This window comes from Rhodnius prolixus, unplaced genomic scaffold (genome assembly GCF_049639745.1).
Source record: "Rhodnius prolixus isolate KJV_2025 unplaced genomic scaffold, Rpr scaffold_3, whole genome shotgun sequence".
NCBI classification, from domain to species: domain Eukaryota; kingdom Metazoa; phylum Arthropoda; class Insecta; order Hemiptera; family Reduviidae; genus Rhodnius; species Rhodnius prolixus.
Genome location: NW_027411603.1, coordinates 14,301,783 through 14,326,751, shown reverse-complemented (window position 1 = coordinate 14,326,751; position 24,969 = coordinate 14,301,783). Strand labels below are relative to the sequence as shown.

General features: G+C 31.3%; 1 protein-coding gene across 3 annotated transcripts in view; it reads left to right on the top strand.

Annotated features, from left to right (window-relative positions):
* cv-2 (crosveinless 2-secreting protein) overlaps positions 1-24,969 on the top strand; it is a 128,082-nt gene that overhangs the window by 38,182 nt on the left and 64,931 nt on the right. For 2 of the 3 annotated variants that reach the window (XM_074127065.1, XM_074127064.1), the window contains one exon: positions 18,914-19,051. Coding sequence is in view for 1 of the 3 variants with exons in the window: in XM_074127063.1 (XP_073983164.1) it covers positions 20,967-21,033 (67 nt within the window). In the remaining 2 variants the exon portion in view is untranslated. Of the gene's footprint in view, positions 1-18,913; positions 19,052-20,703; positions 21,034-24,969 lie in introns of those variants that run through there. The other variant, XM_074127063.1, reaches the window with a different exon arrangement.

Here is a 24,969-nt window from a genome sequence, read left to right as displayed (position 1 = left end):
TTTGATTGGCAGAATATAATTATTTTTACACCCATAATTAAGTTCATTTAGGGGCGGGGCATTATCATATTCCTACTGTATAAATGGCGACAGTATTTCAGTAGAACTGTAACTTGGTGCGAATTATTAATCACAATTTTTAAAAAACAGCTTTTTATTAAAAAAAAAAAAAAATAAATCTGAAAGCACTTCCTAGTATTTACAGAATAGCTACCTTCTTTTAATTATGATTTTTCTATAATATCCCCCCTTCAATTTAGGATTAATTATTGGTTAGAAAACAATTTTGTGTCAGCTCTAGGAGCCGTACGTACGCTTCTAGTCATAATTGTTTTTATTTTAAATTTGTATGGCTGCAATGATACGAGAGGTATTATTTGTAGAATATTTCTCTTGATTAGTTTGGTTAGTAGACAAATACTGTATGTAATATTTTAATAATTTTTTCATCAAGGAAACTGAGAAACCGATCTAGTGCCCTCTGAGGGGAGCAAACCCAATCGGAATGTACTCGTGTTAAATGGCTGTCATCTACTTTAATACTACAAAAGGATGCCACTTTGTGTTGCTTTATATAAATTTATTTCAAGTTTGGGTGGTTGTAAAAATAGGAGTATTTGTTATTTATGCCAAAGACATTTTCGTTCTTTCTTCGTTAAGGGTATCATTTGATTTCACACCGTTTCGCTAAATTAAAGTCAAGACTTTTTGAATATCAACGCTGAGAGATATTATTATCGAGAAGTGTGATAATTTCATTTGCAATATTCTGATCAACTGAATATTTAATTTCATGATGGGTTATATGATACGTCGGATGCCTTATGTTATCTGATACATTCGTAGCAGTAAAAAGAGTATGTTGATTTGCACTCTTATTTGAGTTACTTATACTGTTTTTATTAATTGAAAAACTCTACTGTTATTTAAACCTTACCTCCATCGTGAAACAAATGCGCTTCTTCCGTCAACATACAAACCAAATTTTTTACTTGAGATCAGAGACGTGGATGTATTTCGAGGAAATATTAATCTTCCTGTTCGGCGAATTCTAAATTATGACTCATTAATAATTTATTATTAAAATTTCCTACACCTATTACCGAACTGACTAAACAGTATCAAAATGAGAAACCCTTTAGCATGCTTAAAGTGTGACAATCTCCAAATTAAAGACTACTTTTTTCAACTATTTGCCCATTTTTCTATAAATTAAATACATTACTTTTTTCCCCAAATAATCCAAAAATCTCTATTCAATGTCAACATAATACATAATTCATTTTAGAAGTCAAGAAAAATCTGATTTAATTGATGCTTTTATTTACTTTAGTTATTTTATTTAAGATACGTGGTGTATTAATTACTTGGCGTTTATTAAAATAATTTTCTGTTGAGTAACAGTCCGTAGGGAATATGGTCGTACTTTGCACCAGAACGAAAGAAATTTTAGCTATAGAAATCCGACCCTACTATTATTAAAAAGAGATTATGAATGGTAAAGAACGGAAAGATGTTGCTGACCGGGAGATAATGGCTAGAATAGCGAACAAATAGGACTGTATTAATCCAATATTTACCACTCTCTCTTCTACAAGTCTAAATATGAATAACAATTTCAGCGGAGCATTCGCCTTCAGTTGAGATTATGCAGATGATATGTAATTAAACAAGCTAGAAACAGTTGTAGCAATTATTTTTGGAAGGCAGTTCTTGTGGTTGAATTACCAGTACCTTCAAGTAGTAATTAAGGGTTTGCCTATAATTATGTTTCAGTCTTCATGATTGATATTAAAATTATAAAACTTTATAAATTATAGTGTTTGTCACAGTTTCAGTGACAAACAAATTATCTCATTGTTGTACTTAAGTTACTTTGTTAAGATTTGAACATTTGGCTCCTTGCCGTCACATCGTACTGTTTTTGTGAATCTCTTCGGTAAATGAAATTTAACTTTTCGTGACGCCCTCTATCAAAACTTTTGATGGTAAGGATTTCGAATTTTCAACTTTCCTTTACTTAACTTTTGTGTTCTAAAATTTCTCTTGGCCAATGAACCGTTGGGATGTATCAAACTTTGCTAGCTTACCCACCTTTTCATTACTCGGAACCCTATTATGACCAGAGATCCTGAAGAGCTTCTGTTTCGTGACCAGTTTTATAGGGTCTTTACTTACATTTTCATACAAGCTTTGATTTGCTATCTGGACCAACCGTTGTTTTCAGAGCAGTCCAACTTGTCAGAGAAAAAAATAGACATAACGAATAATTCAAGCACTTCTTAAGATTGCATGGTGAAAATATGCAATTTAGTACATTTATATTTTATTTAAATATATGACTACGTGTTTTTTTTTTTCCCCCCCTAGCACATTCAAACAACAAATGTTTAATTTCACAAAAGTATTATTTAGATTAAACAACTTCAGTCTGAAATGAAATGCCAGCAAGTACAAGTTGTTTTCATTCACTTTTGACATTAATTTTATTGTATTACATTTTTCTGGCGCCATTCTTTTGTAACTTTGGAATTTCAAATTAGGTTTAAAAATAAGATTAAATAAACTCAGGAATGCAATCGTCTAATGAAAAACTCTTCAACCACTTATTAAAAATAATGAAGTTCAAAGTAGACTTACCACTTTTTAATATACAAGTTTATAAACCACGTTTAAGATGTTCTAAACTGTTTTATTGTGATAAGATGAGATACACTAAGAGCCTTTCTTTATGAGGCCTTACGTCATCTATTTCTCTTTAAAGGAAGCGCAGAAATGGAACTAAACAATTATTAGTTATAGCGTAATTATAAATTTGTTTTGAAGAATTTTAATAAGAAAATTTAATACCGATAAAGAAATAAAAATAAATAGCTTATACAATTTTGCATTATTACTTCGTTATTATTTGATACAATTGGAAACAAATCAATCTAATTATTTCTAGATGGTTACCTTCTGAAAATATGTTGACTTTTTTATCTCTAAAATCCGATCAGTAAATGTTTTAGTTGCTAGGTCGGTGAGATCCCTGAAGAGCTGGCTAGTTCACTTTTGTGAACATTATGGGAAGCAATAAAAAATAATCAATTAGTCTATAATCCTTCCTAAATAAATCTCTCTTTTTCTTTAAGAATACATATATAAAACTGTTTTTTTTTTTCACTTTTTAAACGCAATAAGCAAGCCCGCATCTATGGTAGGTAAGTGAGTTTAAGTGGCAAATCAAGAAAGACAGTTCTAATTTTCACTAATTTCAAAATGGAAAGTTCGTTAGTAAAATCGATTGATATTTATTATTTCGAATATAAAAATTATAATATATGGATATATTATTTAGTGATGCCACCCACCCGTTGTACTTTTTTTTAGCCAGCAAGTTGGCCACGGGATATACATTCTCATAGATAATAAATTTATAAGCTAACTTGGAGTGTTGGTTTATCATTACAAAAACAAATCTTTGAAATTGAAAATCTATTCATTAAAATTACATTCCAAGTTCACCTTAGTATCCGATGAGATATAATAATAAGTGAAGAGATTTATAAGTATTAGCTTTCTGCTATTTTTCTTCTTTATAAAGAAGTCTTTAAAACGTGAATTTCTTAAAAAACAAAACAAAAATGGATTCGATTTGACTAACTAACATAAAGCTTGCCTCAAAATATTTAAAAACGGTTGCACTAAGTGATGATTTTGTAATTATCATATTCTTGCTTAATCACATTCTTATTTACTGTTTTTACGACAAGTTAGTTTATTTGAAATTAGACTTGGGGTTGGATTTATATTATGTTGTCAGGAATGTAGTCTTTCTGTTTATAGCAATGGTAATAAAGTATTTATCGGAATGTGACCATTAGTTTTGTGTTTCAAGTATACAATATGCATAATTTAGTGTAGTATATTGAGCCAAGGCTAATATTTTTCTGCAGAAGAAGAAATAAATGAAAGAGATAGAAAGATAGAGAGAGAAGAAAATTAATGTAAAAGAACAATAGTTAGTGGACTAGTAATAGGGAAAAGGAGGTGGTAAATAAGGAATGTGGAGATGATGTGGACAGGTGGGCAGTCAATAAACAGAGATCAAGTCCCAGGTGGTCCACTATCTACTTGGATGCTGTGTATGCTTCTCTTGATGTATGTGAGAGAGTGTACGCTATTAAGATATTAGACAAGAGCTAGCAGGAGAGTTTCTTTCAAGGTCATCTCTGAACCCCATCCTTAACTAGCTCTATTTCACTCTTATTTCGTCCACATCTGCCCGCACAACATAATCTTCCTAATCACGTCGTGTATATTGTATTGTCTGTATTCATCCTCTGTTACACCCACACAGTTGGTGACACATCCTATATGGTCGACATAAATAACATTCTACAAGACACAGTACTATCTGCACACACACCACTTAAAGACTTTTTAACATTGCTGTAGATATAAACATCATTATGGCAATTTTTTTTTTTTTTTTATTTTTTTTTATCTGGAGCACTGCGATATTCTAAGTAAATCTTTGTCCTCATTCAACTCACATATACGTATTAATGTGAAAAAATTTCGCGACAAAGTTTGTTCCGTTTTAAAAAGAATCCATAAAAACCAATTTGTGACTGCGAATGAGACGTGATGTATATATACTGCACGACAGAAATGAAAAATTGGTATCTCTCTCGCACCGTTGAAATCCATTTCATCTGCCAGCAAGGTGATAGCTTTTTCTTTTTTATGCAAAGAGGATTTTTTTTTTATTACCGATAAAGGGTCAAATAATATCAGACGAATTCTGTGCAAGATTTTTGAACAAATCAATCAAGAAATTTTTTAAGAAGAGAGGACTGGCTTTCAAAATGAAGAAAATTAAATCTTTCAACAGGATAATGCAACCTCCCACTAACTATCAGCTTTGACATCAAGAAAACTGAGCTATTTAAAGTAACTAGATTCAACCAATTATCAGATTTCTGACTTGGAAGTGGAATCTGGTGGACCTGTTCCCTAATGTAAAGAATTATAGCTGGCAAACACTGAGTTAAATGATAGCAGCCGAGGGGTATTTCGCATATCTTCCAACATATACAGGAAAAACATTTAACAAAGTGCATTGGGCTAAAAGAATTTGAGTAAAAAAAAAGATACATTTAGAACTAACCAAACAATTTTTTCGCGGTATGCCGAGAAGTTGTTTTCGTTAATTATGTTATTTTCCTTGATATATTTCTTGAATGGGTGCAGTAATTTTCTGATTCTAATTTTCCGTAAAAACATTATACTTGGTACTTTGTGGATACTCATGGACAAAATTTTCCTGTTGGTAAATTAAATTCTGCTTTTAAAAAAATAGACCGTGGTAACACTTTTAGTCATACAGTTAAACGCTGTCTATGTAAATCGACCCGTTAAAAAAAAAGTCAAATTCTGTTAATATTGTTAGAGAAGTAAATTATTGGTGTTATTGCAATGAATTTATTTTATTATAATTTGAATATTTATAAGATGGTTCATGAAATGAAAAAAATAAACAATAAATTAGTATTTAAATAAAAGATGTGTGAAAAACAAAACGTTGTGGCATATAACAAAATTGAGAGAGCGCTGTGGAATGTCAACCAATTTCTTATAACACGCGAGCCTTCTCCAGTATATATTATATGACTAAACTCCGTCACCTCTGTCGCAGCAACACAAGTAGCTATAGTCTTTATATTTCCATTTTGTTCCTGTTGTTATGTTTGCATTGATTGTATGTTTGTGGGCCTTGATCCGGTTCACCCTTTCTTCAGCTACTTTTGCCTAGCAAACGTTTTTTATTTGAAATATTATAAGACATTCCCTTAGAAATTCCTTTAAACCATTTTACGGTATCAATATCCAACATTGAGCAAAATTACCAGGATTTAATAAATGTCGGTACGTTTATTTTTCCCCCACATTACAGATCCTGTGACATACTTTGTTGAGTTTATTGGTCTCTCAAGAAACTATAAAATTCTCTTATTATGCCCCTTTTTACTTTCAATTCATGTTTACCAGCTATGTACTAATGCGATTTTTGAGATGTTTAAGAAATAGCGCGTTGAATCAAGAAATTCTGACGATTTTGCGTTACTATTAAAAGTAGACGAGGAAGGCTGTTATACTCGAGTCTATGTTCAAAAATTTAGCGAGGGTATATTAAGGGTGGTAAGTAAGTAAGTTATCCTCTATCATTAGATTCAGCACTCCGAAAGAAGTTGTCTAGTTTTCAGATGGAAAAGATCTAAACAATCTTGCATGCGCGGAGCTTTGAAACCGCAGCAATTGCATCTTCTAGTTGGGTTACAGACCGTGTTTGTTTGTTAATTTAATAAGTTGTATTTTACACCGACATATAGCTTCAAGTATTATATAACACCCTCTGGAGGAAACCCAATTTAAAAAAAAAAAAAAAAATTAAGTCGTGTCAATCTGAGGCGCTAAAAACCTTTTTCAGAACGCTGCCGGCCTCCCGTATTGTGCTTGTTGTAATCACCACCTGTCAGTGAGCTGAAAGAAGCTCTTAGAAAGAGAAAATCTAAGGGCCAACAGCAGGATTTGAATCCTGGATCTCCGCTTGGGAATCACCACTGAGCTAATCCCTACGATAATTTGTTGGAATGAACAAAAATGAAAAGTAAAAAATTTATTTCCAGACTTTCTCCATAAATATAAAAACAATTAAATTTTTGAAATAATTAAAATTGCATTCATTCATGTACGAAGTATGCTGAACAGTTTTTTGCTGCGACTTAATGCTTCCAAATGGCAATGATTCAGCACAAAATTTACAAAAACTAATAAAAATAATTAATGATCGACCTTCTCCCACATCCCCTACGCGATTGCAACACTAAATATGAGTATAATGAAAAATATTATTATTTTTACGCACGGTAAAGAAAATTGGCAAATGATAACGTAACCTCATGCACAGTTCATCGAGTTCCCCAGATGGGTACCAGAAAAGTTTAGATTGAGTTAGGTAAAGCATAGTAATGAACACTGTTTCAGGTAGGCTTTACATCTACCATCAAATTAGGTCTCGTGGTCAGAGGCGACTAACAAACACATACTTTACGATAACTTTCTGTTACAAATCAATAAAATTCAAGTCCTAGTCCTGGAATAGAACCCAATACCTCAATACTTCTTAAAGTTGCGGGCCTTGCCTCTAACCGTTCGGGGCGCCTAAGTTGAATTAGGTGTGTTTTGAGCAACCATTTACCTCCTGCGAATGGACAACATACTGCTATAAGTGCCCAGATATTCCATGTCAACTAACAAGCCGTACGACGAGTTTAAGTCCGTGACAGCCTTCTTCAAAACTGGAGTAATTTTCCAGCAAAAGAATGATTACTTACCGATAAAAATAATTTCAACCATCAAACCCAACAAAAACAATGTTTTCCCAAACTGAAAGATTTGGAAAAAATTTGAAAATTGATTATGCATGAACGATATGATATAAAGAAAATATACTGTAATAAAGGAAATAATATGAGAACATATTTTCCTTCGAAACAGAAATCATTTTGAGTTCTTTATTTTTCCATTACTATGATTTTTTAAATTTTGATTGAACTTTTATACAGCAATTTAATAAATAGGACATTACTAAACTTAATTTTAAAAAAAATTCTGAACTAGCGTAACTAACTGGTTTATCCCCACTAATTGAAATATAGGGGGAAAATGGTTATAAAAGAAAAAGTAAATTAATAAAAGATTACTTAAAACAAAGAAGTAATTAAACTTTTGTGCGTAGAAATTTTATATTTCCGTTGGAGGCAGGTGCATGAATAGTGTGGTTTTAGGTTGTAACCTAAATATATTCTCTACAGTCAGGCTACGAGAGATATAAAGTAATTTGCAAATCTAAATGGAAGTTTATCTACAGTTGAAATCTTTCAGTGCCATTTCATCACCATACGTACGTAATTATGTAAATAACTAGCGGTAGTTCGGCTCATGTAAGTACAGGCGCCTAACACTTCTCTTCTTACTGCCCCTACATACTTATTGATTTCTATTATACCTTCTTTTAACTTTATTTTATTTCTAAATCTATTTGATTTCTATGGGGTATCTTTGATTTTTGCTTCTTTACATATATATATCACGGTTCGCCTAGAACGATTTTAATTGAAAAGTTCACCAACATAAAAAATTTTTCTTTCTCCGTATTATTTGGGTCAAAACTAACCAAAATCCACTGAAAATCAAATCGGTTTACGTTGCGGTTTTTTTTTTTTTAATTTTTCAGGTCAAAAAACGGGAAAAACTTTTTTTTTTGCATTGTTAAGCCTAATAAATGGAGAAACAATACAGTTTTTTGCAAAACCAATGCATGCATTTTGAAGCTGAGGGAATTTCCGGCAGAATGATGTATTTTATAAATGATAAAAATGTAATTTCGACATTCAAAATCAATAAAAAAGACATTTTTGAACAAAATAAGGCAAAAACAAGGGTTTCTCGCATTTCACAGCTTACTTAATAAATAAATCATCGTTTTTTTGTGGAAGGGAATGGGACTTTTCAAAAATGAGAAAAATTCCTGCAAAATACAATATTTATACACTGGAAAAAGTGAAATTTTCCAATTCAAATTCATTTAATGAAACTTTTTGGATTAAAAGAGCCCAAATAATTTTTCTGTCGGAAATTTCTTCAGCTTCAAAATGCATGCATTGGTTTTGCAAAAAAACTGTATTGTTTTTCCATTCATTAGGCTTAACATTGCAACAAAAGCCGTTTTTCCCGTTTTTTGACCTGAAAAATTAACAACAAAAAATCCGCAACGTAAACGGATTTGTTTTCAGTGGATTTTTGTTAGTTTTGTCCCAAATAATAAGGAGAAAGGAAAATTTTTCATGTTGGTGAACTTTTCAATTAAAATTGTTCTAGGCGGACCGTGATATATAATGTCAAAATAATGCAGTTAATGCATTATTTTGATAAGGCATAAATCTTGATCATTTATAATTTCGGTTTTGAACAGGGTTTCGTAGACTGAGCGCTTGCTAGGAAGTAAGTTGAGATGGACTGCACGGCACTTACCGGAGTCCTTTGTCTGCTCGAGATGGTAGTTGAAAGTTGCGTGAAACATAACTAATTCACCTAAAAGTTTTCTTTAGCCATAGCAAGATGAATTTAGAGTGAATGTAATGCACCTCTCCAACTGTCTTCGCACGTATCAACATATTTTTTTTTTATTCAGAGGATCTCAAACTCAATTTTGAGTATTTGACAAGAATGCGACTTCCTCTTAGAGGGAGGGATAGAGAGAAAGACCGAGTGAGAAAACAATGACATAGAATAAGTAAAATAAATTTATTTTATTCCATTTACTAGTTCTTGCACACAATTGTTATTGAATCAAGTAGCCGGTTAAAATGCAGATGAGAATGATGTAGTTATCTGACTAAGGAGAGTTGTACGCCGGTTAGAAACAAAACAAGAATAATGGGTGAAAGTTTCTTGAATGACGATGAATAAAAACTGTCAAGAAAATAAGAAGAAAAAAAACTTGTTTTATATCACAGATAAAATACATTATCAAATCTTGTCCTTTTTATATTTATTATTGCTCATTTTTCATTTATCTTCTGTTTATATGTAGTTGTCAACTAAAATTATTTTAATACTACATTATAGAGGCATCCTCCCTCTTACCTTTTTTTTTTCATTATTATTATTTATATACTCCTAATAATAACGAGTTTTACTTCTCTGTACTTTATTTTCTGCTTATAATATTTAACAAAAACAAATATTTTACAAGAGGACACACTTGGTATTATTAAAGTTCTCCATTTAATATAAAATACAGTTAATACAAATAATGGCCAAGGCGCCAGTCTCCTCCACAATACAGTTGCCCCTTTCTAATTGTTCTTGTATATTCTTCTTAAACCAACACCAACAATAAATAGATATTATTACCTTTTTTTATTTTTTAATATCAATACCATGTTCAATACTATTCTCTACCTGTTCACTCTTGCACACAGAATATCGAATTACATTCACTCACACACTTACTGAACGAATTCCTAAAGAGTTATGTGACCTTTATTCAATCTTATTTTTAAAAACACCTGTTAATCTTTTTTTGTTTTTAAAGTCTAGGCGCCACCAGGCTTCTTGGCGATTCACCTTTACTTTATATCCCATATTGCTTGTAAGCAGGCCATTTTTCAGTTCCTTTTTACGAAAAAAATTGAATTTGTATTCAGGAAATTTTGGCTAGTGAAGCAGTTAGAAAGTAGATAGAATTTCGGATGTTGTAGCGGGATTCTTTGATCATACAAGAGATCATATCATCCTGTGTACTTGGGATGACTAAAAGAGAATGAAGTTCCTGTTTGTTCTTAAAAAACAGTAGACAAAATGTGTTTATGCAAGGAACTTTCGAGCCATACCGTATCAAAAACATGTTCAATCTTGATCAGCAGCTAGGAGACAAAGTTTAATACGTCTCAGTGAGTTTGTTGAATGGAGTAGTTGAAGGATCTGAAGCCAAAACGAATAAGATGATCATATTTATTCGTTCTATTATACCATGAAGTAGGTATAAAACTGTTTACAAGTCTCAAGTTTTGAGTCAAACAACAAAAATTATTCAATGCAATCATCAAAGTGGAAAATAGAGTATACCAAAGAAGTTGGTTAAAAGAGCTTCAGTCACTTTTTTGAACATTTTTATTTTCTTTGCGTTTTGTCAACTCCAATAATAAATACTGGTTAGTTAGAGAACTGTTTTTACCAATATTAGAGTAAACCTGCATTACGTGCATGTATTTGCGTTGAAAACAAATCTTTCATCAGTACTTTAGAAGTTTTGTCTGCTCAATGTAGGTATTTTTTTTCTCTCTCTCTTAATAGTAAGCAATTATGACAAATTTGGTCAAGAGTTTTCGAAAATATAAGTTTTAGGGTTCCTTGAGGCCAGCAAAAGTTTGTTAGAAAATGGGCAATGTTATGTTCATAGGTGAACTAACTTCAAAATAAAAAATTGCTGATAACTCTGACTTTATATTCGTTTGACTTAGCTAACAAAATTTTCAGCCGAAAGTGTCTCCTTACTATTTTTTCGCTTTGAACATCCTTTTTGAACGAATCATTATCCGAAATTCGATTGCTGTCACTTATTTTTGGAAAAGGGGGCGTGTGGCTTCGCTTCTCTTTTATGTGCCACTTTGGTCTTATGTACTGTCCTATCTCTTGTCTTCTATTAAGGTGACTTGAATGTGTGCTAAATTCTAAGTTTAAACGAAAATCCTCGAAATGGGCGTCACTGAATAGATTTTCCACATTTGTTATAATTCAACTCTTGACATTTTTCTCTAAACTTCAAATACAACGATTTTTATTTCGATAACAGTAAATTTTTTTTAGGGCAGTTCTGTGGGATTAGAGGAGGGACGTTTTACCGAAACGGTCAGTCGTCGGCACTCGTACTTTTCTAGACAGTGTGATGATTGAGTTCACAAAAAAAATTGTACGTCATTTGTCTTAATTTTTTTTTTTTTTTAAGAGGATACTGATTTTTAATGAGGTTTTGGGAGAACTGTGGTGACATCAGGCTTTCTCCAAAATTATTGTATTATATATTTTGTTCCGATTGAACTTCTTATAAATTTTGATTGTGCGGAAGGTGCGCATTGCTAAGGAAATTAAATTTTACAAAGTATATCATTGCGAATCCTTCTTACAAACACAAACCAATGGTGGTAAATTTTTTACTTGAAATGAAGCTGACTTGTACAGATGTTAATGTTGTTAATTCTGTTTACATACTTTATAAACAAAACAATATATATTACATTTGTAGTTTTGTAGCATAGTGGATCGCGAACGTAAGCCAATGGATTTTTACTTGTCTTTCGTAATATTCCCGGCGCACAGTTTGGGAATTACTTTGTTAGGCTCTATAATAAACAGGGTGGGACTTTTAAGTACCGGTAATTTCTCTTACCTCCTCATTTGTAATTCGGTGACCTTGTAGTGATGGGAACACTGCCTTCAAATATCCATTTCATTTTTTTTTTAATCAATTTTTTATGGTTCAAACAGTATTCTATTTTCTGCTCAGTACAATGTGTTCCTAAAAGAAAAGAGCGGTGAATACCCATGCCCACAAACCAATATATTAAACACACTTTTCACTAAGTCAAAAAACCCTAAATGAAACGTTCAAATCGAAAAATTATGTCGAAATTGGGGACAGTGTTAGCATATTAAATATCTGCGCTTTACAAGAGACAAAATTAAGTAACTCCCCTTTGAGAAGAGCGATAAATAAGCCGTTGCAGAGTGAGCTGGAGAATACAGCTGAAACACTTCGAAATTATACGAATTAATTCAACTAAACTAATCTGTGCTAAAAGAATCTTCTAAATTTTCCTGACATTCAGAAGTGCTAGTAAATCAATCGTTAACAAGTTTATTAAATCCCTTCAAGCTTCTTTAAATGAACCATAGTACTAAAAGTTTTTGAAAAGACATAAAAATATCGATGTTTTCGATCATAAAAATGATTGAATGAAATACCTTCTTTTCAGAAGCACGTTCACACTGCTCCAACAAATATAAGTACACAACAGACATACTAGTTTAATCCTCTTAAGAGGTCTACGAAACTTCGACGCCATCTACAGTTACTGACAGACATTCTGCTCGCCGAAAAAGGTAGAGATAGTGGAGCCTGAAGATAATGAAACAATAGAATAGTCCCAACTTCTAGACCTGGGATTAGAACTTCCGGTCGTTGTCTTCCATGCGCATTTATTCTCATTTGTTTGATTTTATTTCAAATATTTGGGAAACGACTGAACGGAGTCTAAATGATTATCCGAAAAAATAGTGTGCAAGTAAGGTGGTTATACTGTGTCATTCAAAAGTTAGTTTGTATTACTTTTCAGGATATAATGTTTTCTAATTTAATTTGGATAGTCGCAATGGATAATATTAGGTACATAGAATTTGTCTGTTGGTTGACCCTAAGTAGTCATGTTTTTTAAATAAAAAAATTATTAGCTTTGTGGTAATTAGCTGTCATGCATTGTAGAGCTTGTCATCTTTTTAGGTGACTGATCCAATTATTCATACGGGAAAAAGATTATCAATTTCAGTCATAATTTTATTTATTTTTTGCCAAGTTTTCAAAACATAAATTTTAAAGGATAACAATGCAAAACAAACCATAATTAATTAATACAAGTTCTGAAGATGATCAAGTCCCTAGGTAGAAATTTTGGTAAAAAAGAAATAAACAAATTTATGACTAAAATTGGCAATCTTTTTTCGCTTTTCAGTGCCTTACAATATTTTTCTGATCTATCCGCTCTGAACTGCTTCCGATGACATAATCAGAATCTATAAAATTTAAACATAATTTGAATTAAAGTTACAATCTCATTTCAATTTTAGTAAGTAGTAGCTTAGTGATGGTAAGTAGTGCAAAAAAAAAAAAAGAGTAAAAATAAAAAAATCATTTTCCTAGGAACTGAGTTACATAGCTCATCTGGAAGTAATTGGAATCTTTCAATCATAACAAAGATTTCAGGAAATTTTCTGTTTATCATTCGCTACGGTGCAATTATCTTACTTCAGGTTTCTGTTTCACTTTTCCGACGATTTAAATGAACATTTTTTAAAAAGATCTTTTGAATTTGTAACAAACTCTGTATTCTGACAAAAAATGAGAGTGATGGAAAATAATTAGTGTTGTAACAGTGGGATTTTAAAGTAATCAAAGTATAAAAAATTCTAACGGCAATGATAGAGGAGAACAGTCTTGCCATCAGCTTGACTAGTGCAGTGTTACGCATTTCTGAGTCTGTTACGGACTCAGTATCCAGCAGATGACACCATCAATCCAAATTCTTTTAAAAATTCGAACTTTAATAAATGGTATTCCGTTTCAATTCTAAGAAAGTATACAGTTTACTTGTAAGGTTTAATCGTTTTACAAAAAGACCCCACTCCTTAAGAATTCTGACAAGCTCAAACCTCAGACTCAAGTTAATAGTTGAGTTGGAAATTTTGAAAATCAAAATGATAATATGGAAGTTGATTTGTTAGGCGAGCAGGAATACGACACCCGATGATCAGAATGATAGAGAGATAGTCTACAATTACCCTTTCTACACACTATGCACACCCCGCTCTGGATGGCAGAGAAGGGGCGGCGTCCAACAGCTCCATTAACATTTTTATAGCTATATTATACCCCAATCAACGGCTTTCATAATTATCGCATATAAATCAATGTCAGGGAAAACAACTGTACAAGCTTCAGCAGCTGCTACTGTGTTGCTACAATTACTATTCTATGTTGAAAGGTTATTTTTATGAAAAAAGATAGCTATGAAGAAAAACCATCAAGGACTAATTGGGTAAATTAAAAGAAATTGATATGTGAATTAATAAGAGAGTTAGTGAGATTAGATTTTGTCTCTTTTAAGAATATGAATTCTGCCAAGATTTTATAGAAGTTAATTTTGTATTTAAAATATTCTCTAGTATAAAAGTAAGCTCTACTCAGACCCACTAATCTTAGTATTGTGTTATAGTCATTTTTACTAATCTACAACATATTCATATATAAAATTCAGTTAGAAACAATCAAAATTGGAAATATTATTCTTAATCTTAACATTATTGGCGCCCGAAGCCTTCTCAGTCACGCCGTTCGGACAGTATGTGTGCAGCCATTCCCTAAAGTGAGCTGTAGAGACTCAGGAAGAAAATCTGAGGTCGCAAGTCTATAATTGAATCTGGAATCCCGCCACTGGTACTCCGCGCTACTATTTCAGCCAATCTCTTCTTTATTTGTGATTATCTATTAAAGATGTAGCTGAAATTTCATGTTTAAGTAATTTTCACTTTGCTAAAAATTTGAATCAAATGAACCAAATTGTAGCAATTGTCTGCTCCAATCCGTGTGCTCATATAAATACCAGTCTGTCTTCTCAAAAAAATAGGTATCATCATCACCATTAAAACAAAATATTACCAAGTATAAACAATAATAATTATTAATATTTTTTATTTTTAGTGATTCATTTATCAGCAATGACTTGGTTTATTCCTTTTTTTTTGCTATAAAAATTCGCTATTATTATGTAATATCTAACGTGGCAGTAAGCAATACACTTTACATGTTATTTTATGTAAATATGTAATGAATAATTTGCATAAAAAAATATGTTGGTGAGAGAATGGGAAAAAAGATTAATGTAATATTCGCGTGTAATCTTGTCGTTTAGACTTGGATTTGTAAGGGTACATAAGTAATAAAATTGTTCACTTATTTCAATATTAAATACTTGCTTGCTATGCGATTGTTAAGCTCACAGGTGTTGCATTTTTAATATTTTTTACTTTTATTAATTGATGCAAATTATTTTAAAATAAAAAGAATGGTAATAAAGAATTCATGATTTTGTGTAATTTGTTTACATAATTATCTGGTTTAATCTGTAGTAGCAAACTTATATAATTTAATTTACACATCATTTTATTGTTATCCTGACAGACTCTTGTAGGTTGCATCAATTTGGTTTCGTTATTAATTGGTTTAATTAAATTGATTAAATTCCATTCATTTGTTGATGAACTGCATGACACAAAGTTCTGAAGTGCCTGCCCATTCGACTTTTATATTCATAGGCGAATCAAGAATTAGGCTGCGAATGGAGGTGGATTTAGAAAGTATCTCAGATGTTCTTTGTTATTTGATTAAATTCCATTCATTTTTTGTTGATACACTCTTAAAGAGCATCTTCGTTTGACTCACTGCTACCAGCATTGTAAATAAATGACGATTGTCTACGCCTTTCGAAATAGCTTGTTGATGCGTCATTTTATACTTCAAAACATCAAAAACCCAAAATTACAGAAAGTTAATATCTTTCCTGTACTGAGACCATTTATTATTTTTTTAAAAATAATTCTCTATAAAGTTTTTGTACAGTTTTAATTTATCTCTAGATCAGAGGTCGCCAAAGTGGTCTATATAGACCCCTAGGGGTCTATTTAACTAAAATAGGGGTCGACCTGAGCCAGGGGGTCGATTGGGGATCTTATTTATAATTACTTATTATTTATAAATACTAAGGTATTTAAATTTCAACATTAAGATATTTTCCATAAAACTATTGTTACACAATGTAAAATTACTTTAATAAATGTTTAAAATCATAAAATAAATATATAAACACAGTACCTAATTTCTAATAGATAGTTTTATTTTAATTAACTGAAAAGCACAATATGCGTACGGGCGATAGTACTACTTCTATTTCGTGGTTGAATGGAATGCTTTTTAGAAATACGTGTTAAGTGGCTGATTTGAACGTATTTAGAGAATTGCGCCACCTCAAAAACTGGTCGGAATTGTTCTCGGTTGATATCAGGGCTTTTCTTCCTTGTCGTTCTGTTTAATCTTTATTATTATTCACCGCCTGAAGGATGAGTTTAGGTTCTCTTTTTCTAACCAGCAAGCTTCCTTATTGCCAACAATGCTGCCAATGGCTAGGGATTGAAGCTTAACTAATTAAAGAAGAGCAAACTCTTAACTCATAGACCACTTTTAAGGCTCAGTGGTTCTCATATCCGATATTTCTAGTTAAAGTCGAAATTGAAAGTTTCACTTGGTCTCAATACACTTTTATTGCCTAGTAAGAGTAAGTAAAATTAGGTAAAAAACAAGAAACAAATTCATAAAAAATTACATTTTTATTAATCTTTTGTTCACATTTTTTATATTTTAACATTGAAAACTACGAATAAATAGTGTGTAAAATTATATGTAATACATGCTAAGTAGAAGTTCCAATACTGTTGGAAAAATATATACAGATGCACATATATTTGTTTCAGTTTATATCTATATACAGACGGAAATAATAAAATATTCTCCAGAGCAGTAAATAAATAAAAAAATTACAGTAGAATATAGCGGGGTAGTTGTGGTCGGAGCAATAATGATTGCGGGTGGCCGGGAGGGCGCACTAGCGGATGATTTCAGAAATATTAAGAGGACTCCAGAGAGGCGGAAGTAGTGAGAGCACATTACGAACAAGAAGACAGTAAATCTGTGCGCTGCAGCTTAATGGTGGTCGTTCTCCTGAACTGCGTCCTTCATCTTGCCGTTAGTCTGACATCCTCCCACTGAGCTTTACTTCTTCTCCACTCTTCCCAGATTTACAGAATTGATCATCTAATGGTGCTCGTGAACATCAGATTTATAGCTAAATAAACCTGGTGTATATATATATATGTATATATATATTTATATAATATACTAGCTAATATAAATAAAAGCAAACTTTATATTTCACCAAATAAAAGACCTAAGAGGTCGTTCACTCCAATTTCCTTTTATTCATTTATTTTAATTTTCCCAGAGAAAATATGAAACCATATTATCTCTGAAGAACAGTTGCTAGCTGGTCGCATTAACTGTTTGCAATTATTGATATTGTTTTTAGGAGATTTTTCTTTATTCCAGTATTTCTGGCGTTTTAATTGAATTATCTAGATATTTTATAGGACCATATTTTACTTTCTCTTTCGTTGGGGTTATAACAGAGCGAATTTTTTCCTTTCAGTATCTTTCTCTTGATGCTAGTAGCGCAATTCTTCAGTTTGTTTTTTGTTTCAGACAGTTTTATTTTCAAATGAACAAAAGATTTCATATGAATAATAATATCCAAAAAATAAAGACGTAATTAATAAATTTTTGAATTAAAAAAAAAAGAAAAAAGCTTTTTTCCAGATCGGCGTTACGACCATTATTAAGTCGATGAAGAGAAAAATATTAGATGAAATTTTTTAAATACCTGCGATCATTATTAGATATATTGGTCACGTAGAAGGAGGCTCCGGCCAGGCTTTTCATAGCTTTTCAAAACAACGCAATTACCAAGGACATACAAACATACAAGGACAGATGTCTGTAAATTACAATTTATCCCAATTCACTCGCATTTCTCTGAATCCTGGACATTCAGTTAAAAAGTAAAAAATAAGAGTAGCATCCCGATGATGGAGATGTGTTTCCTCAGAAAAATAGAGGACTAATCGAGTAGTGGCTGGGCGTTTTATGACGGTCTTAATTTAGAGATCTAATCGAAGATTGACGTATGATGCTAAAGTTGGTTGTAGAGGAGCCTAGACAGAACGCGATTAAAAGTTAAGGGACAAACATAAGGGCAATTGTCATGTCCCCAACACAACACAGAAGACATGATCTAGCCTCTATTTGAGGTTCGTGATATATTTTCGGTCCCGCTACCTTCAATCGGGTTAGAACACGAACAGCCCTTGCGGAGGCATGTGGGATGGGGAGCCATCACATAAAAACACCGTCCATGAGACAACTATCTCAAGCCAGTGGCTTTGAATTAGGGTTGGTTCCTCCCCCTCCGCAGAAGAATAATAATGATGTTAAGATTTTGGGCAGAGTAGACATAGTTTTCTTCCGCGCAAAATATTGTATAAAATCTAGAGATAAAAGGCAGTATCTTTCTACTTCACAGGTTTTCACATTTTTATTTACTTGTTTCGCATGGCACTTACATGTTGCATTGGTTAAAACTAATCCTTTGGCGTATCAGCCTCTAAAGATCAAAACTTACTAAATGGGTCGTAGGTTCAGCTCACCACCATCCACCGCTTTTTAGTTCTGGATGTAGTAATTATGTCCATCTTAAATGCATTTTACTTAGAGCACCGTTTCTATTTCTATCCCGCCGTCTCGCGACAAAGTTGATACGGAGATTAACATGTATGCTTTTCTCAATTTCTCTTACAATAATAAAGATTCAAAATGTTTTAACGTTTACAAACATCTAATTATTATTTTTGGTTTTTAATTTAGGTCACAACATCAGGTCTTGTCGCCAGCGGCCTTTTTACAGCTCTGCCAGACTATGGACAGTGTACTCCTGCTAAGAAATTATTGTCAATGACTGGATATTTATCTGCAAGAGGCTCCTACAAAGTAAAACATCTTAAGGTCTGTTTGTTTAACCACTTTGATATTTAAATTATTGATTAACTTAATGTTAATACAAATACTTAATTTTTGTAAATTTGGATGGTGATATGAAAAAATTAATTTTAATTTTATTTCTCTTCTTTTTTTTCAATAGATTGTAAGTAAAGTAATTTTATAAGGCGGGCTTTACGTCCAACTACCAATTAGGATTTTATAGATTGTTTTTATATTAGTTTGCATGTGGAAGTTATTGCGAAGTATTCTATGCAAAATAATAAGTTATTGAGAAATACGTACTCTTCATTTATGAATACTGAAGTATTTGTCTTTGGCTTAAAACATTACGTATCTCATTTAAATTAATCTTTTGTCAAGCAAGAACGTATGTTAGAAGTGAAGTTCAATAATTTAATATTTTGTTGAGCGAGAGAACACTCTCTGGAGGCTGAAAAGGCTGCTGACGCCAGTGATCTGTTCTGTTGACGAGCCTTAAATTAAAAACCATTAAGGTTTTTAAGGTACGAAATATTCGTTTAAGTAATAAAAATTATCGTGTTTCTCCATATCAGAAATCTCCAGAACTGTCAGCGCTGTTCGCATTTGAAGCCAAGTTGAAACCAAAAAGTAAAACTGTGTATGTGTGGTTATCAGGATGGTACATCATGAGTGTCCTAGTTACTTGTTAATCCTCAAAACGTACTAAGCGTTAGATAGAATATGGTATCCAAATTCTTAATACAAAGCTATAAAAATAATGTTCTTATATTCTAAGAGTTTATAAGTCATTTAAAATTTATTTTGACATCGCGAAAGATACTGTAACAGTTAAATTCCCAATAACTCATGTTGATTTTTGTTTTGTTACACTGAATATTTCATTAATACCTAATTAAAAATTGTTGTCGTCAATAATTTACTAAGCAAATATTTACCCTATTAATTTGTCATACTTTATTATTATTACTATTTTTTTGACGTTTTAAAGATTTCACTCTCTTATTGATTATGTAACTCAAGTTTGTTTTAGAATTAACCATTAAGGCGCAATATTGCACAGGTAACTGTAATGTCGTAAGAAAAAAAAAAATCGTTATCTTTATAACAGAAATATGTTTATAATCTGTTATATTCCATTAATACAGATTAAAAAAAAAGTTCGCGTATTTCAATTGTTTTAATCCTACAGAATTTGTTTATTTTAAATAATTTCTCTACTATAAACATTAAATTCAGTTTAAAATAATTGATTGTAGTCCGGTCCCAAATTGTGATTGAGGAAATTAATATATCTAAAATTTTCAGTTGAAACATTAACGTACACAAATTTAATTATACCAAGTTATTACACAAGTTATTGGTTCATTAATTTTTTTTGATTAGTAATATTGAGGATGTGACAATTTGATTATAGGCGCGTCTTAGGTAAACTGAATACTTTAAGAACAAGTTTCTGTAGAAGCATTACGTATTCGTGTATTAAGTTACAAAATGTTATTACAAAAGTTATTGGATTGTAATATTTTTGTTTAGTAGTATTGAGGAGGTGTGACAATTTGATTATAGGCGCTGCTTAGGTAAACTGAATGCAATTGGTTAAATTTTATTAAAGTGGGGATATTTGTAGGCGTGGCCAAAAAAGTTCGCTCTCTGTCTCTCTCTCTTGTTACAAGTATACTGGTGTTTAAAAGATCAGTTTGCCATCAGACATCGTTTTGATAGTATACAGATCAGTATCAGAATCAAAAAAATAATTTATTTTGTTTTTATCTGGAAATTTATTACGTACTTCTATTGTCAAGCAGATTCTTTTAGAGTGGTATTTGAGAGTATCTGGATATTTTTTATAGTTTAGTAACTTTAATTCATAGTTTGAATGGTTTTAAATTAAAATTTGCTTTAAAAAAAATTGTGCTTTTGACTCAGTGATAGGACGATGGAAAAAATTCATTTTGTGCTACTTCTTGCATTAGTGAGATTAGCACTCGGCGAGAGTTTAAAAGGTACGTCATATTTGATTAAATATTCGAAATATTTGTGATAATATTGCCAATTTAAATTATTGCCCATCAATTCTTAACTTCATGTAACTGTGCTGGGCCAATGATAAAAAAAAATCAATTCATTTCTAATTGATGTTAAAAATGTTTTCCTAGAAAAAAACATAAAAATATGTTAATGAACATAAATTAACATGTATTACACACAAGTAAGTAATGCATTCAGAGATAAACATTTCGTCATCATTAACATGTTTTTTAGTCATACATGCACTTTAAAGATGTGAAAAAATAAAAAAGTGTCAGAAAGTTGGTTGCTACGGTGAGAGAGACAGATAACATTACGACACATCTTGTGTTTTTAATTACAACTAAGAAACACACACTCAAATACACATGATTACATACATACACACAATCACACTGAGTAGAAGCGAAAGTTACCTATTGACTCCTTCTTTTTCCCCATTTCAAATTATTTTCGAAACCTCAGCATCATTTGTAGTATAAAAATTCATCCTTTAACGAGTTATTTTATTTTACTTTTTATTAAGCTCGCTTTTTGATCTATATATGTGTGCAAGCAATTAAGGAGTTAAATATGAATATACAAAAATTACATACTAATTGAGCAAACAAACATATATGTTGCGCCGAGATTAGATCACTACTATTCAATATACGAGTACAGTATATTTTTATTTCATGTTTTCTTATCAGAAATGTAGGGACGCGATCCATATAAAGTCTCAAAAAAATGTAAAAATAGTTATGGCCATGAGTATGGTTTGTACGGCACAATTATTGTTAAGGATATTCTTAAATTTTTTTAAAAAGAAGTTTCATTTTACTATATAATTTTATGGATATTACAAACAAATTGTATCAAGCATAAGTTACTCTACAGTTATCAGTTTTGCTTTGAATGATTTTCATTGTTTTTGTTATTTCATTCTCTAGTCACAGCGTTCGAACTGCAGCAGTTTTGATGATTATAATTTTTATTCACTTTATCCCACCACCCTCATGTAACTTTTATATCTAAGATATTGTTGGAATAGCTGCCGACACATAAACAAATTCATTTTTCCTACGATACAATCTCTTTGAAAAATAGAAAATTTCCTTAGGTTTTGGATTTTTTCATAACCGTTACCAGAAACTGCTTACGGAGTAATACCTATTGGCAGTATTTTGATTATTAATAATCGTAAAAGCTAGTACTAATTCAGGGGTGACTTCTTAGGAGCTAGCGATTTTTCGCAGCATAGACACCTGTTATGGTTGTATCATTTCTAACGGATGTAGATTTTTTTATTTCCGTTGACGGCGGACTTCTCTCATGTATCAAAATTCGTTACGTTAGAATATTTTTTCCATTATTTTTTATTATAGAAATAAGCTTACTTTAATAGAGAATTCTACAAATTTAATATATTAAATTACATCTGTTACTGCGATATATATGTTTGTAATATCATGTTTATCTTGTTAAACACAGTCCATCACCACAAGAGAAAGATTAACAGTGAGCTGTAAGAAGCTCCTAAGTACCAGCTGCTGGATCCAAACGGTTATCTTCGCTTTAGAATCCAGTATATGCTAAGAATCTCCGTATTATAATCTATTATTATAATTTTTCTTACTAACACGAAATTTAGTTATATCCTGGACTAGAACTGAAAATCTTTCTCTTTTTTACAAGTTCGCGCTCATAACCACCAAATCAAATCCCACCTGAATGAGGTCATTCATTTTTAATGTTCCTTAAAAGAGAAGTGTATTGAAATTGGTTAAGTACAACCTCTACTATTCACTTATTCTTACTGTTTCGGCAGTAATGCAATGGTTTGGTAGCTTCTTTTCGGAAAGCCGCTGTTTCCGGTCTGAAAAATCTTAATTTTAAACCGTTATTTAGTATCATATTAAAATTCTCAGGAAAAGTGCATCAACAAAATAGGGCCTCAGAAAGAAATTCCTCATTGTTGAGATTTTGAGAAGTAATTTACTTTAATTAATTTAAAAGAAGAAACGGGAAATTTGTATCTTGTATTGCTCGATATCCTATACAACGGTATTGAAAAAAATGTATAACTGGAATTGCGTTTATAAAGCGTATAGTAATTAAAAAAGGTTTAGAAGAAAAGTTTTTATCATAAGTCAAAAATTTAAAGGAATAAAGATGAGGACTGCATGTGAGTTACGTTTTGTCGATGAGTTCGCAAATCCCAAGAAGTGCACCTTCAATTAATCCTGCAGGCCTCCAGTGGTACAGTTGAGTGATCAAGTGATAAATATTGAAGGGGATATCCGCAGAGATCCTTACAGTAGGGACCAAGGGGAAGTTACACATTAATTGGTTTCTATTAAATAGAATTTTATAATAAAATTTTTATTATAAATAAAACTTTTTATACTCAGAATAATTTTTTTTCTTCTTCTTAAGGAGTAAATCGCAAAAGACATTTGAAGCGCGGAACTGGTGCAGATAATTTATTCCAGAAAAGTTTTTATCAATTTAAGTAGAGGTATTGTTTGCATACCAGTTATTTATTCCAGATATTTTATACCATTGTACTTTATAATAAAGAATTTATTTTATTGGATCTTTTTCTTACATTCGTACTCTCTTTACAGTAGCGTTAAATGTAGTGATCAAAACAAGTGAAACAAGATTGAACTGGCAAGAAGTTGTAATTACAGCATGATTTTAATTTATGCACTATTAATTATGAGAGCCAATTTAAGACAATTTATCAAAATTACTTTAGCATCTTCAAAACCCTCCCTTCTCTCGGGAATTAAATGCTTAAAAAAAAAGGAAGATGTGAATAATTAATTTGCTTTTTATACATTTGAAAATAAACAGAATAAATTTAAGTGTAATTTAACAATTTTAACTATATTATATAGAATAACATTAATTATGAAAATACCGGCGCTTCTATTTCCACCTAATTTATGAACCAAATCATTCTGAGAAGTTTATTAATCGGTATCCAATTAGGTGGATTATACATTAATTCGTTCTAAATTACGTGTTAAGATTAGTTAGCTAGAAGAATTTAATAGGTATTATCTTATTTAAAATTTATTGGAAGCCACTTAATCATGAAATTTATGTCTGTGTTAATACATCGAAGGATGGGCATCTTTATTTAAATTCTACTATATTTTAATTTTCATGTTTTTTTTATTTTCGTACTTTAATTGGAGTAAATGAAGTTAGCTCCTTAAGCTTGTAGGATAGAAAATGATGAAATTTTATTAAGGCTCTTGAAAATATTGATTGTATTAAAGTAGTATTATGATCTTGTATTTGTTTGAGGTCTTTAATTAAAGTAATTAAAAGCGGTTTTTAGAAATTGGTTATTGTTTCCGATACTAAGTTTTAGAAAAAAAAAATTATCTGGGAAGATGAGTTTATTGAAGTGATTTTTCACTCTAGAAATGTGCATTAAACTTGTAAATAGTAACTCCTTATTCTACAATCAATCTCTTTTATTTGTAATATTTTTCAATAAAAATTTATTCTGAGATTGTTTTGGAGAACTTAGTTTTATCTCTAAAACTGTAATTATACTTCCTAGATTAAGTACTTGGGTTCTTAGGGCCCAGAAGCAGCTTGCCACAAAATAAATAGTCAATGATTAAGTACCTATTTTGTCCCTGATAATTCGAGAAGGCATAACGAAATAGAGAAGGTAACACAAATCATGTTTGCAAATGATGCCCTTTGATTTTGTATTAAAGTATTATTTTTCTCCAAAACAGTGACAGTTTTTTTTCTTTATGCTAAATTTATTAATAAATCTCTCTCTCTCTCTCCGGAATGTTAGAGTCGCTTAAATAAAGCTTCTCTATTTAAATTAGTAAACTGGCAATTCTTTACCCCAAACAGCATAGCGAATACTTTTTCAAACATGTAAACCCCACTCA